The sequence below is a fragment of the Sparus aurata genome, chromosome 5 (assembly GCF_900880675.1).
Source record: "Sparus aurata chromosome 5, fSpaAur1.1, whole genome shotgun sequence".
NCBI classification, from domain to species: Eukaryota; Metazoa; Chordata; class Actinopteri; order Spariformes; family Sparidae; genus Sparus; species Sparus aurata.
In genome coordinates, this window is record NC_044191.1 from 18790447 (window position 1) to 18803689 (window position 13243).

The following is a 13243-nucleotide window of genomic DNA, read 5'->3' on the forward strand; positions in this document are numbered from 1 at the left end:
AGCACCACCTGACCCAAACAAAAAGAGCGGACTGTTTTTAGCAGGTTAGCCAAGCAGCACTAATGGACGGATAGTAAAAGGTGCATTGCATAGGATTATTTTAGGTACAAACACATGAATGTTGCCAAGTCACGACAGGCCTGAAATAACTCCAAACCGCCTAACTAGGGTGCGCTAGCATTTAGCATTAATTGCTAATAGTTCTGGAACAATTCATTGAATGTCATCACAGCAGTTTGCAATCAAATAATTTCTGTCAATCAAAACAGTCTCAAGTCCTTGTTTTAATACTTTAGTTTATGTCTAAAATCTCAAGTCTCAAGCATTTCTTTTTTGTCTTTTTTTATATTCCTTGGTTTTACATCACAGTGCCCTGTTCTTTAAATGGTGCCAGTTGTTCTTCCCACATCTGTCTTTGATTTTGTTGAGTTAAAGAAAAATTTCCACCAGTTATGTTTTATCCTTATCTTCTCTTTGCAAGAGTAAGTAAGTCTTCCATTTGACTAAAAGTGGACATACTAACATCACAATCTTTGCTTCCCTTTGTTATCTCTGGGTACCGATGGTCCCCCTGCTTGCCCGACAACTCAGCAGTTCAGTGACCAGCAAAGACTGGTAAAAGTGTAAAGGAATATTGATATACAGGTCATACAGTGCCCTAGAGATGGTTATTGGTGAAGAACTTAAAAGGTAACACATTTCCCAAGGGTTAGGTTTTAAGCACTAAACTCTGATGGTAAGGATTTTGTTAGGCCACACAGCTCGGCATAAACTCACAGAATGTGACGAAGGCGGTTATGCAATGAAACAAATTCGGTTTAGGCACCAATCTTGGACAGTTAAGGTTAGGTAATGGGGAAATACCCAGTTAAGGTTAGGGTCAGAGTCAGGGTTAGGGTTAGGGCCAATATTTGCTTAATTTCCATTGTGAGTGACTAAGAGGTAGAACTTGAACTTCCCAGAGCAACTAAAAACACACAGTGCAGTGGCACCTGTCATCAAAGGGTACTGTGCATGCACCTTATGGGTTAAAAAACAGTTATGTTTGCCCCAAAGTCTGTCTTACATCAAGTGTACCAGACATCTGAACTGGATAAATGTGGGATCTGTTAAATCAACCCAACTTGTCATAATAAAGCCAAAAAAGAGCTTAGTTCAAAATTAAAACTGCACATTTTGAGGGAAAGCAAGAACACGGTACCGCCAAGTGAGGTCAGATCAAGATCACAGCACTTGTTTTCCTCCTCGGCTGCTGCTTCCCTATATATCCCACCACATCCATAATGACAGTCTTACTAGAGAGATCAAGGTCCTGGAATATTCTGAGTGTGGTCTGGACACGACGTTGACCAGATGTTCGGGGCATCTATTCTGGACTCAAACCCTTTTCCCAGAGTGGCGCGGTCGATGCGCTGCAGAACCAGTATCTTACTCCATACTCAAGAGCTGCTTATGGTTAGACATTTGTGTTTTGTTTTCAAAACATGATTTGGGGGATCTGTGAGAAACATGAATGCAAATTGGTTCTGATCAAACCCCTGCTGCTGTCATCACAACAGGACTGCCTACTTATACTTTAACAGCTGGACTTCTTCTAAGAAGTGTCTCATGGCGCTTGTACAACCTGCAGCGAGGAATCATGTTTTATTATCACGTGTTGTCATCTACGCATGAATAAACAATATAACAACTTTACTTCCTCAATATTTCCTTGTGGCAATTTGTAAACCCGAGGCACCGAAACTCTTCCATGAACCGTTCATTTGAAAAACCATCCGTGGTCACGCTGTGCTAATCATGAGAACAGCTAACATATCACAACACATCTGCAGGGTGTTCAAGTACTGCTAAAGGTTGCTTTGTCAACCAGTGCATGATCGAGTGTTTGTAGCCTCTACGTATTCACCAAAAGAGCTTTCCTCTGTTCATTCTGTTATTACAGGGTAAGTCAGTCCATAATTTTAAGGAAAACTTGTGATATTTTTGAGAAGCCATAATTTTACTGACCTTATTAAATCAATTGTTGGGGTCTGAAGACTCTGTGACATTACCAAAATAATCCAACAACAAAGAAACTTGAGCAGTCACACAAGAGAAATTGAAAGTGAGGATACATTTATTTCGCAATCTGCCTCTTAGTTTAACTTTCCAGTTCAGCCGTTGCATAGCTGTGCTAGCACTTTCTCTTTCACCTCTGAATGTGAGGGTTAGACAATAAACACGTGTGAGACAAGATAAAAAATAAACCTGAATAAACGAGATGATGAACTTATGACTTCCTGGGGCAGTGCCTGTATGGTCACTGAAAATCATTTTTTTCCCATAATTTGCGCCACATTTCTATCCCTACTTATGTTCCTTGGTTTGTTTTTACTAGTTTGTGGCAATAACCATAGATCTTCAATAGAAATGATGGCTAAAATGAAAGAAAAAGAAAGGGAAAAAAACAATACGGCAAAGCTATACTACACTCGCCTCAAGGGAAAGTACCAGGGAATCCTGCGCTGAAAGACTTTCTGTTCCCTCCGGGCCAGAATGTCAACCATCAAAAATACCGTTAGAGTGGCTTCATTAATATCAACTGCAGCCAGTCTGCTGTTAAATCAAAAGATGTGTGTGTGACCATCAACACGCTGACAGCGTTTCTTATCACTGATGGTCAGTTAAGATGTATTTCATGTCCCGGGGTGGCACAAGGACAACAGATATGGGGAGCTGTAAATGTGTCATGTGAGAACCGTATTGATGTCTAGATCAGATCAGGATCAATACCCGTGCTTGTACTATTGATGAGTCATGTGAAACCTGCATTGAAAACACTGGGGGTGGGTGGGCTGGGTTTTCCTTGTCGTGATTCCTGAGCGGCGTTGGGGGTGTCTTCTATCTGGACAGATGGGTATTTGCATCCTCCATAACTAATTGGTCCAATCAAGACCCTGCTGCCTAATCGTCAACATCAACCCCCCACCCCACCCAAAAAAGACACATTTATTCAGACATTTTAACTCATTCCCAAGCATGAGAATCCATTAGGGCATGAACTGAAAGAACCCTGATTCATGATGACTAACTCAATTATTTGTTCAGACTGAAGAAAACTGCAGTGGAAATGTTACCACTGTTGACGCGGAGGGAAAAGAACATTTGACATTTACCCACTCTAATCCAATTGGAGGAGGAAAAGATTAAAACATCTGAAAAGTTCAATGAGAAGGTTCTTCTTCCTTACTTTTTTTTTTTATTTAACATGCCAGTGTTCTTTGAGATCAAGTCCCCCTTTTAGGACAGGCCCAGCCAAAAAGGCAACATAAAACTAGCTTTTTGTGCTACATGCTACAGAAAAGGGTAGAGAATTTAAAGAAACTGACATTTGGGGAAAATATGAGAGTTAGATAAGAAGACTGATACCACTGTTGTATCAGTGCTATAAGACAGGAGGCGATTAGCTTAGCTTGCATAAAGACTGGTGCAGGGGCAAACAGTGAGCCTGGCATTCATCAAAAGAGCCTAACCACAACTCCTTCTGAAACCACAGTATGTCATTTCTTCATGTCCCTTTGGTCTTTGGGTACAGACAACATGACCGTGATCTTTTTTTTTTTTTTTAACATTTCTTCCAGCTTTTGGTCGTAATGCTAACGCTACCGGCCCTAGCTCCAAGACAGTGACGTCGATCTTCTCATCTAACTCTCTGAAAATCAAACAAATGTGCCGATTTACTTACATTTTGAACAGGTAGTTGCTCACAGATATTCTATCAATTCGGCATGTCATTGTCACACTAACTGAGTCATCGCTTTTCAAAACAACCTTTATATTATCTAAACGTCGAACAGCTGAGGGTCTGCATGTGCAACAGAGATGACAGAGGGTACGGGACAAACACAGTTCGACCCTAGTGAAAAAAACTTTCAGCTGAACACCTAATGATGCGCTAAGCCAGTGACATTCAGCGCTGTGGCAGGGGAACAATTCAAATGCTGCCTAGGAAGGAGCGCCACAGAGACAGCAAAAACAGCCACCTAGCCCACGAACAATGGGGCTTTTCTCTCAACTCAGCCGGCCTCAAAAAGTGCTTTGTTGCCAGAGATGCCCCCTCCACCTCCCTCCACTGCTATCAGCAAAAAATCATCCTGTGCATGTAGCTTCACTGCATGTGCGGTCTGCAAAACAGCGCTCCACTGCTTGTGATAACACCTGAGCTAAACATGTTAATCTGATTTCACTTAACTGATTTAGCATCACTTTAGTCACTTATTTTTAAACAGAAAAAGAGCGCGGACTGACCTCGTCTCCGCTGGCCAGCCGGTGGGTCAGCTCCTTCAGGCTCCGCATCATCCTCTCGTCTCTGAAGTCGTAGGGGAAGGTTTCCGTCCACTCTGTCAGCAGCTGCACGATCTTGGGAGCAATCTTCCTGACTCTCAGCTGAAAATATGCAGGATAAACGATATTGAAACAATACTCTACCACCAGAAATTTGATGGAGCTAGGACAGGATTGTTTGTTGCCCATACCTTATCAGCCTGGGGATCGCTGAGTCGCTGTTGCTCCATGCACAGGTGGCACACCTTCGACATGAGCTCGTATGGGTGGATGAAGAGGCGGGAGCTGAGCAGGAAGGTGAAGATGTACGTCCTCTGTGAGAGAGAAAAGAGATAATGGTGACATGCTGCTCATTTAAGTTTGAAAATGGGCTTTAAAGCCAAGGGGAACAAAACCACCAGGGATGATGAACATAAAAAAAGCAAAATGTAAAAGAACCAACACTCACATCTGGATAATAGTCAACAGTTGGGACCAAGTGGTGAATGAGGGCCTCCAGGGACCCAGACACCAGGTTGTTGTCATGATAAAAGAGGCCCGGGTAGCCCTCCTCCTTGGTCTGGTACAGGTTCTTGTTGTAGCCGCTGGTGTTCAGCTGCCCCGTGAAGGGTGGTGTCTGAGGCATGATGTCCTGCAAAGAGAAGGAGGACAGAACACAGCAACAGTCAGCCGGGACTCCTAACTTCTCCTACGATAGATATTGCACCGCAGACGCTGATGCAGGATGGCCGCACTAATCCAAAATAGCTCTCAGACACAAACGCAGACGGCCAAGGTTTTGTTTGGGAAATGGCTTGGACGAGGTCGACACCCTTCCTCCTCTGGATCCCTGCTGTCCATTTTAAGCTCTCTCGGTTTGGGTTTAGTTTATTTTGATGGACAAATGGTTGAGTGAGAGAGTTGAAGAGCAAACTGTGGTCGAGGAAGGCGGGAGGTTCGTGAGTCATCTGCATCACAATGAAAACCTAGAAAAGACGCCTCACATATGCTTTTACCCCACGGAGCTTCACAGGGAATTGAACCCATAACCCTAACAATAATTGTGCCTTGCTCTACAGCACCATGTCCAAGTTAAAGCCAAACATGCAGGCTAATACAGTGTATGCTTACAAAGGCAACGACCAAATTCTGGGAGAACAGAACTCACATCTGGTAATTTCTATTAAATCTTCATTCATTCAAAAGGACTTGATTACTCATGATGAGCTGATATTTAATGACCTATAAAGCTTATAAAGGGAAGTTGTGCATGTGTCTTAACACGCGGACGTCAAAATGAAAGTACATCAAAGAAACGTGTGTGTGCTTGTGGGATGCAGAGCCCTCATGACGCATGTTTTTTTTTTTCCTGAAAGCACACAATTTGATCACATTGCCTGTTTACTTCCACTGCCGCCACGTGCATGTGTGTGTGTGCAAGACACAAAGCACGGGGGGAGTGTGTGTGTGTGTGTGTGTGTGTGTGTGTTTGTGTCAAAGAGGCAGAACAGATCACAATGCAGGGCAGAATATGTCAAGCGGAGGAACACGTGTGCGGTCCTGTGCTAGGTTGAGAGCGTCATGCTAACCTTGATCAGAACGTTGCCTTGGAAACCTCTCATTGATTCATGTGTTCCAAACAATCACAGCTTTGTCAGTATATAAAAAAAACTGATTTTGTAAGCTGAGAGGGGTGATCACAAAAGAAGCACTTTTGGAAAGCTGGAACATTCGGATTCCTAATCCTGTTTGTAAAGATAGTTTCCCATGTAAGTGAAATGTATTTCTGCTGCTTGCTGTCTGGACTGGGAGCTCAGGATGGCATCATGTTAAAGGACAGGAAGGGGCTAGTATGGCTACACCGACACAACTACTGGGTGTATTAAACTGAACAAAGGTGCTTTTTACAGTTTGTGAATTAAGCTTTTCATCTGGAGGGAAGGCATCTGTCATTTCAACTTAAAAAAATGTGAGGACCATCATGTCACATTCCCTCTCAGGTCTAAAACTCTAACTGGTCCTCACAAAGACAGAACAACAAGTCGACACACACTTTCCCTGTGCCAGCCTCCTGACCTCTGAACCTGGCGCTTTGGCTCAGTCCCATGCCAGGCAGACTTATGGCTGGGGAAACACAAGGGGCCTTAACACACCGAGGGGGGTGTCAGCAAAGGGTGAAACAACCCCCTCCCCCGCCCCCACACACCTCCACACACAACCCCCCCCCCCCCCCCCCCCCCCCCCCCCCCCCCAAACCTCCTTGACAATATGCTGCCCGATGGCTGCGTGCCGAGTCAGGAAGCCTTTAGGGCTGATGCACTGCAGTGCTGCCAGGAACGGATACAGGGATGCCAGGAGGTATAAACTGCACCTGCCCACACACTGGCACGAGCAGTTCAAATACACCCAGGCTTTCATTGTCCTGTGATGTAATTCTGGTTTGCAGAGGAGGCTTACATAAGACAACAACAAAAAAAAAATCATAAGGAGGGAAATCTGAGAGAATTAACAGATACTATTTAGTAGCATTTAACGGTCTGTTTGCTCCATATAGACACCAAAACAAACCCTGTTTATTCATATGTTCACTTCAAGCCTGCACCCACACGAGGCAAACCATGCACCCTTTGCCTCTTTCACACGCCTGCCGCTCCATAGAGCACACGTGCACACACAGACCATCGCTATTATTCAGCCAGACAACCATGGCCATTTCCATGAGAAAGGCGAGTGTGAGGAGTCAGAACACAGCGGCCCGAGCATCTGCTGCGCCATGTGGCCTCCCCGCAGAGAGGGTGAGACAGGAGGCCATCACGAGTGCGGAGGAGGGAGAGGAGAGGAGGGATGCCCTGGTAAAAGTCAACTGTTTTGGAATCTGTGTTTACTCCACTGAGGGTATTTATTGAACATAAGAGCATTTATCTTAGCGGCGCTGCACCACACACACTCCATTTAGATGCAGCGTCTTACATCCAAGTACAACCACAGACATCTGCTGTCCACAAAGCCACTCTGAACACACCACTGGGGTTAAGATGAAGATCACTACAGCAGCAGGTGATCGAGGACTGAGAACGTGTCTCATTCACTTTTCCCAGCTGGGATCTAAACCACCAACTCCTGATCCCACGCTTGCGTTTCTTACCATGAAGGGGTGGGGGTGGTTTGTTTTGGTTGGATGCAGAGCATGAACGATTAATAGACCAACGGCAAATGAATCAACAATTTGAAGGCTTCATTGTTTTAAAGTCATTTTTTTTCCTTTTCAATTTATTTTTGATTCACTTAATTAAGCAAGCATTTGTAGGTCCGGCTTCTCCAAATGGGAGGATTTGCAGCTTTCCTGTCTCTGTCATAGCATTATCAACTGAATCCCATTAGATTTTTTAACAAATTAACCAATTGCAAGAGGACATCTGGGACTCTGGGAAAGCACTATTCGAGCTAGGACAGGATTATTTCTTTTCCTGACAATAAACTAAACAAAGAAAAAAATTACACACAGGCAGGAATAGTGGGCTAATACCAACTTCATTAAGTAGCTCGGGTGTCGACCAGACCAGACCAATCTACATTTTCGTCATCCTCATTTTAACCAGAACATTTCTGCAGCTCACAGCCATGCCCGGCCTCGTGCTACCTGACATAAAAGTGTGGTTTACCTATTTCAAAAATCAGAAAAAGAAGAGCACTTGTATCAAATTAGAAATCTGTATCATGTGATGACCTGTGAAAGAAGTGATATTGGCGCCTGGTTGCTTTTCTAGATGGATGCAAAGTTCAACGTTTCATTCGCGGGCAGTTGGACAGAGATTAATCTATTTGATGCTGTTGCAGGTCTATGAAGTCCAACCGTTATCTACTACCACACAGACGCATCATCACATGAACGGATTTAGTTTATAAAGTCTAATTTTGCAACAGGCTTTACTGAACCTTCAGAGCCGTGACAACAGTGTCCCTCTCCGGTGTATCTGAAAAGGCGAACACTTTGGATTAATGTCACGGTGCCGTATGCCAGAGCAGGTGGGCCTCTTTGAAGATAAAAAACTGTGGCTCTAATATTTAAAAAAAAACTTTTAGGTAGAAGACACCATGACATCAGATGTCACACTTTATCCTCTTTGTATTCTGAAGACGTTTTTCTTAAGAGACATTTATTTTCAAAAGCAATTGAGTGCACTTTTCATAACCCGCTCTCCTTAATTTCATCAAAGAAACAAAATAAAGGCACTTTCGGTGTTAACCGAGACCCTGCTGTCAGGCCAAAAATGTGAATTAATTTTTTTTTGGTGCAGCAAGAGGACAGCACCATCACCACCTCCAAAGACAGGCTATTTTCATCTGCACTGGTCCACACATGCCAGCTGCAGCCTTCACCCTAATCCTAAAAACAAAGTGTAGGATGCTTACAGGCAGCGACAACTGAGACACACGGATTTACATTTGGCTTCCAGGTGTCTGTCTGTGCAGTAGTAGTTGTGGTGAAGGGGCCACGTGTTGAGTCCCGGGGCCCGACAAAAGCAAACTCTCAGCACGTTGCTGTTGGTTTAGCGTGGCTGCTGGCTGGGTGGCAGCTGAAGGTAAACAAACAAAATGCCACAGCTCAACTGGGGGGTGGGGGTGTTTAGGTTGGATGGATGGTTTTAATTATAGTCTTGCTGGTTGTGTGTGTGTGTCGCCATCTGCCTCAATGTGTGAAAAGAAGTCTGGTTTGGACTTCAATTGGATTTAAAAACAGAGGACATTCAACTTTCTGCTGGTTTCTGCTCACTCAAAGGCTATAAGAAGTTTTTGCACTCGTCTTAAAAGAATCCGGCTGTAAACTGACATACTTACAGACATTTTTTTAATTGACAAAAAACTCAACCGCTGCTTATCCCAGGACAGTGAGTCTCCTATAAGCTTGCCTAGCTCATGGGATGGCAGCCTGAAAGAGCTGGTCTCCCTGACTTCTTATTTACACTGGGAAATAGTACTGAGGCGACTAAGAAATGAAACTAACGGACATTAATGTATCACTGATCATGTACTTTAACATTTAAAGGTGACATGTTGAGTTGAGGAGAAGGGAAAAAAGGGGAATTTTTAGTTTCAGGCCATGATTTGCTGAAAGGTTATAGAAATGTCAAAACAGTTCCCCTTTCTTGCCCTGTGGGGAAATTCTCAAACAGAAGGGCAACAGTCTAAAAAGCACCAAACCTCTCCGGGCAAGCATCACATTAGGAGTAAAACCCTGTTGTTTACACTGCAGAGCCATCAATGACACAAGCTCACAGGTGATTGTGTCTGCAAACAGTATGGGTGGGGCGGGAGAACGATGGAGCCTTGGCTCAAAACACAAGCTATCAAAGAGCCGACGGAGGCTCTTCCCGCCCTGCCCGCACTGTTAACGACCCCTCATGATGAGCGCCCATCAGCAGTTCGGAGGCTGTAAAGAAAAAAAAAACACCCGGAACACACAAAAACCTTTCCCGTGGAGAAATACACAAGCAGCCAGACACTCGTGTTTGCTGTTCAGGCGCTTCCCCGATGCCATATTGCCGAGACATTTCTAAGATCTTCCTGCAACTGCCGAGCCACCGAGGTCAAAGCAGTAAAGCTGCGAGATTTGTGACGCAATAAAACATCCTCTGCAGCCTGAGCAGCAACGAGAAGCGGTATCCACAGAAATGAAAGCAGGGGAGAAAAAAAGTAGCACAGTGTTTTGTTTTTTTGCTTTATTGGGGTGGGGAGAAGGAGGCTACAGCAGAGGGGGAATGTTGTGAGACACTTTGAGGGGGGCCAGCAGTAAATCAACAGCACTCCCCTCCTCCCTCCTACTCCGTAAACACTGAAAGGCATGAGGAATCTCACTCATCCATGGCTTGAGGAAATGAGGGTGAGAGATAGCTGAGTGGCTGCACAAGGGGGCGAAGAGGCCAAAGTGGAATAGTGGAAGTAGTCTAAATAAAGCGGGCTGGCTGGTAGTGCTGTTTGAAGCCGGTGTGTGGTCAGAGGTACTTTAAACTAGAAAAAAAAGCACCTGTCTTACAGGGTGGCCAGCAAAAAAGTGGGACTGGAACACGAGAAAGACACAGATTCATGTCTATTAACCAAAAACAGCTCTGGTGTTAAGTATGGACAGAGGAAGAAGTGACACAGCACAACTTCAGAGTGGAAAACAGACTCCGACAGTAGCAGGAACAGGACCAGGAAAGCGAGAGGGCTCACCACAGATACATCTCTGTCTCTCTCAACCTCTTAACCTTTTTAACCACTCTGACCCTCCATCAGGTCTGTCTGTTCAAACTCACAGGGTGCGGCTAAACTTTGGTCTCACCCACAACGCTTTATCTTCCAAACAAACTAAAGCTCTCAGGCTGAAATCTGGAAAAAGAACATGAGAGTCTTGGGTTTAAAGGTGCAACATCAGTGAATGATGATACTGGACATCAGATACCTTCAATGAAGATGTGACAAGAGCTGAAACAGAGAACGTGGCTGCCGTCCAAATTTGGAGATATTTAAGGAGAGGGGGCAGACGTTCAGGGGTTTAACACATTTTCTCAGTTATACATTAATAAGATCATTAACACTTTCTGGGTATTGTAGTCCAGTTTCAACTCGAGCTGCCAACAAGAACCTTTTCAAGCCCCTTCTTCACCAACATATGCCCATCTAGCAGCAAAGTTAGCATTACGCAAAAGCAGCAATTAAATCCCATTCATCGTCACCACGATAGCACTTCTTTTGATTAAATGCTGCAAAATGAAACCAAAGGACGAATACTACTCTGACACTTCGGTTTACACCGTACGATGGCTTACAGCTCAGTGCAATGCACCATCCAACAGCAGGAGGTCGAAGCGCAACCTCTTGCAGCTCGCCCACCCTTCACGACTACATCCAGGCTCGTAATGAGAGTCGTAATGACTGACTACCAGCAGCGCTATGACTGAGGTAATGTGTGCAGCTGTTGCACCGAGTGGTAAAAATCACAGCTTCCGTACAGGATTCTGACACCTGGCGTCATCAGTCCCTGACAGACACATGAACCCCCCCCAGTTATGCCTTCTATGTCTGAATCTTTAAAGGTGCACTTGGTAGCTTTGGGGAAGGCATTCTAATCAGAATAGAAAGATGTTCAATGACTAACCCAAGTGAATAAGCAAACTGACCTTAAAGGACAACACAATTTCATACCGTTATACTTTGTTTATATGTGGCGGACCCTGCCACCTTTCTAGCTTCGAGCAGTGTTCCGGGACCTTATTTTTCTCTGGGAACAGCTCGTTTACTCAGTTATGGAAAAGATAAATTATCTCTGAGTATTGTGAATATAAAAAATCTGAGTTTTAATTCATCCTCCAAAACTACAGAGCGCCCCTTTAAGCGATGGACCCAGACACAGCTAAGATTGCGCCTGAGAGCACACCTCTTTTCATTCCCACAGCTCTGCAGTCTGCACACACACACACACACACACCTTCTCATCTGCATTACCACACATCAGGCTGCTGTGGCTTCAAATACCCCCACGCATCATGACTGGAAACTTCCCACTTTCCCCAAATGTCTCTATTTGTCTGCTTCTGTGCAAACAAAGAGCGCCACCACCACCACACAACACAACACAACACAACACCAGAGTACAGTAGCAGCCATGTAATCCACAGCCACAATCACTCATTCAGTGCGTTTCCAGAGGAGGCGCCCTCATTGTCAGCGGGTCCTGCCAAGAGAGAATCCAGCCGAATCACCAATACACGGATTTAACTTGTCAGCACATTAAAAAGGGGGAAACCAAAATGCATGCTTGTAATACGGAGCAGTGGCACGGAAAGCCAAGAGCAGGAAGCCGGAGTTACTCAGGAGAGATGTGGGATTAACTTCACTGATCCTTTACTGTCTTGCAGGAGAGGAGAGGAGAGAAGGGGGGGGGGGGAATCCTCTTAGCCAGAAGGTAGTGGAGGTTAAAAATAGGCCGCTATTGACCCTCATTTAAAAAAATCCCATTATTTGGGGGTACAGTTGAGGGATCGCTTGGGTGGAGAGGAAAGACAGAAAGCTACCTAGCACAGGATGCCAATTTGGAGTATCACTGCCCTTGTTTGTTTTGACTGTGCGGGATAAAGACGTGGGTAAAGTCAATACAGGGCGCACAGCCAGCCCTCACACAGCAGCAGAGGCTCGATTCACACATTAGAAACTGAAGCTGGGATACTACTTAATTCTTGCAATCACGTTGAGAAAAGGAGTGACAAAGCATCAAGTCAGCGGTCTGTTCATGTACAGGCGATCCTCCTTGGATGGAGATAGAAAGTGCGCTCTCTCCACCACCTGCGCGCATTTCTTTTTGGAGAAGCAGCGGGTCTCCGGGGCGCACAAACAACACAACACTCAACAAGAAACATAAAACACTACATATTCTTCACAGCTCACCTCAGCAAGCAGCAATCCAGGTGCGAACTCTCCTCGTATCCTCTCTCAAAAATGTGCCAAACAGCCTCTGAGCAGTCGTGACTTTCTCCTTTTTTTGTGAATAAAAACGAGGCGGTGAAACCCTGTCCGCGCCGGCCACTCAGTGCAGCATTATTCAGGCGTGCATGCAGAAAAAGTAAAACAAAACGTCTATTTTCGTTTTCCAGGAGCAGAATCAGCAGCGGGTTTCGTGCGGAGGAGAAGAATCCGTATGAATGGGTGACAGCTCCGGCTGCGTTGTTGCTCCGCCGCCGCCTTCTCTTGTGTGTGAGCGCTCCGGAGCCGCGGCCAGCCTCAAGACTCTGCTGCGAGCGAGAGGCGGCAGCCAATCAGAGGACAGAGATCCCCCCCCCCCCCCCTTACGTCTCTCTCTCTCTCATCTCTCTCTCATCCTCCCCCTCTTCTGGAGTTTTCAATTTCATTTCTCCATCCAGACTCTCCCTTTCTGTCACACTCTGACGGTTTTTTTATTTTTTTT

At 45.1% G+C, this 13243-nt stretch overlaps 1 protein-coding gene across 3 annotated transcripts in view; it reads right to left on the minus strand.

Annotated features, from left to right (window-relative positions):
- The window catches only part of rasgef1ba (RasGEF domain family, member 1Ba), an 88604-nt gene that overhangs the window by 18222 nt on the left and 57139 nt on the right, over nt 1–13243 (minus strand). For 2 of the 3 annotated variants that reach the window (XM_030416458.1, XM_030416461.1), the window contains exons 2-4: nt 4772–4954; nt 4515–4637; nt 4288–4425 (exon numbers count right to left, since the gene is read on the minus strand). In XM_030416458.1, the coding sequence (XP_030272318.1) occupies nt 4288–4425; nt 4515–4637; nt 4772–4948 (438 nt within the window). In that variant the 5' untranslated portion in view covers nt 4949–4954. Of the gene's footprint in view, nt 1–4287; nt 4426–4514; nt 4638–4771; nt 4955–12726; nt 13059–13243 lie in introns of those variants that run through there. The other variant, XM_030416460.1, reaches the window with a different exon arrangement.